General features: G+C 32.8%; 1 protein-coding gene across 1 annotated transcript; it reads left to right on the top strand.

Annotated features, from left to right (window-relative positions):
• Positions 1–1,948, top strand: LOC123531942 (14-3-3 protein zeta-like). Its single transcript, XM_053518687.1, has 2 exons — positions 1–544; positions 815–1,948. Exon 2 carries the CDS (start codon positions 862–864, stop codon positions 1,591–1,593), a length of 732 nt encoding a protein of 243 aa, XP_053374662.1. The 5' UTR covers positions 1–544; positions 815–861; the 3' UTR covers positions 1,594–1,948.

The raw sequence follows: 1,948 nt of genomic DNA, 5'->3' as shown, positions 1-1,948 counted from the left end.
GAATTACAAATTACTGTCAATATCAACCTTGGACGCCGATACTAAATTTTATTTTGTTAATTCGAGTTTAAATTACATTTAAAGGAGATAATAAGCATTATAGATCGCAATTAAGTGTTTCAATTTTAACTCTAGTGTGATTATATAGTAAAATAGATAGGAGATACAACTTACGATTAAAGTAAAATATATTTTGAAAACATGATAGATATATTATACAAAAAATAAAAATAAACAGGCAGAAGTGGAAACCTTTCATGTAAGGATTTGCAGTGAATGGAAAGTTCACAGAACACAGAAGATTTTTATGGAATTCCATGAAAAAGACACCACATTTTATTTCCAAGGGCAGAATTTCATTTAGTGACAAGCTCACAGAGCATTGAACAATTTTATTGAAATCCACAAAAAAGAAACCTTTTATTTCAAAGGGCAGACCAAATAAACAAGTTGTAAATAATAGATTGGGAGGATTATAGCTGGTACAAACAACAGAAAGAAACAAGTGGACATAAAGAGAATATTGAATATTCTGTCTTCAAAGGTATTTGCTTTTAAATGACATTTCTATTGCACTAGATGTCTCTCAAAATAAAGCTAACCTGACAAAGAAATGTTCAGCAATTCGATTGTAACCATTCAGAAAGTACAATCTGGAATGTAAAGTATAACTGGATAGTGTTTTTTATTGGATTTTAATGCAAATATAATTAATTTATTATTTTTCAAGTAAATTATATTTATTAAAACATTATAGAGATAACATTTAAAGTTACTGAAAATAATTTTTTAAGTACTGCTTCTTAATCGGAAGGTTTGAACAAACAAAAAAAAACCCTGACATTTCAAAGCAAGAGTAAGATGGAAGAGAGACGAGCACTACTGGAAAAAGCCAAAATAGCCGAGGAAGCAGGTAGATGGGAGGATATGGTTGATTTCATGAAGTCGGTGGTCAAGCTTGGCCGGGAACTGTCTGTGGAAGAAAGAAATTTATTGGCAAACGCATACAAAAACAATGTTGGTGCAAAAAGAGCTGCATGGAGAATAATAATGAGCATTGAACAAAACATAGAGGGAGCAAATCGAAGGAAAGATATCAGCAGAGAATATAGAGCCAAAATTGAGGAAGAATTAAAAGTTAGCTGCAACGAAATTATTGAGCTTATTGACAAACATCTTATAAATACGATTGATACAGAAAATCAGATATTTTATCTGAAGATGAAAGGCGATTATTATCGATACCTGGCCGAATTTTGCAGAGATACTTCAAACGATTATGTCTTTGAAAGTGCCAAGATTGCATATGCTGAAGCCTATGAACTCTGTCGTGAAAATCTTTCACCTGGACATCCCCTGCGCTTGGGATTGACTCTCAACTTTTCTGTGTTTCACTATGAGATACTAGAAGCCTGGGAGACAGCCTGTGATATGGTGAAAGAAAGTTTAGCTGCAGGGGAAGACGACCTGCGTAACCTGACCCAATCTGCCAGAAATGACACTGCTGTTCTATTGCAACTACTCCAAGATAATCTGAAAATATGGTCAGTTGAAATGGACTCGCAAAACATGAGCAGTAAAACACCTCAATGATATTATTGATTAATAATTAAATGTATGCCGTTAATCCATACCACTTTATAATTATAATGAAATAATTATTAGTTTATACTTATTTATTTTAGCTCGATTGTGATGAAAGCTTAAAGCTTATGTAAGCAACCTCTCAAGTTGGGTTCCTGGAAAAACAAGTACTAGTGTCGTATGAGAGGGTGTGGTCATGACCCCAATTCTTGACTTTCAGTTATGTTCCACAATGACTTAGATGCTGTTTTAACCTTTATGTAACATTATTTTCTTATTGACTCATAAAATTATTCATATTTCTACAAAAACTACAACTCGTAACACAATTTGTTCCCCTTGTCATTAAAATATTCTTAGACGA

This window comes from Mercenaria mercenaria, chromosome 11, assembly GCF_021730395.1.
Source record: "Mercenaria mercenaria strain notata chromosome 11, MADL_Memer_1, whole genome shotgun sequence".
In the NCBI taxonomy this organism is placed as follows: domain Eukaryota; kingdom Metazoa; phylum Mollusca; class Bivalvia; order Venerida; family Veneridae; genus Mercenaria; species Mercenaria mercenaria.
This window is presented reverse-complemented; position numbering and strand designations above follow the sequence as displayed.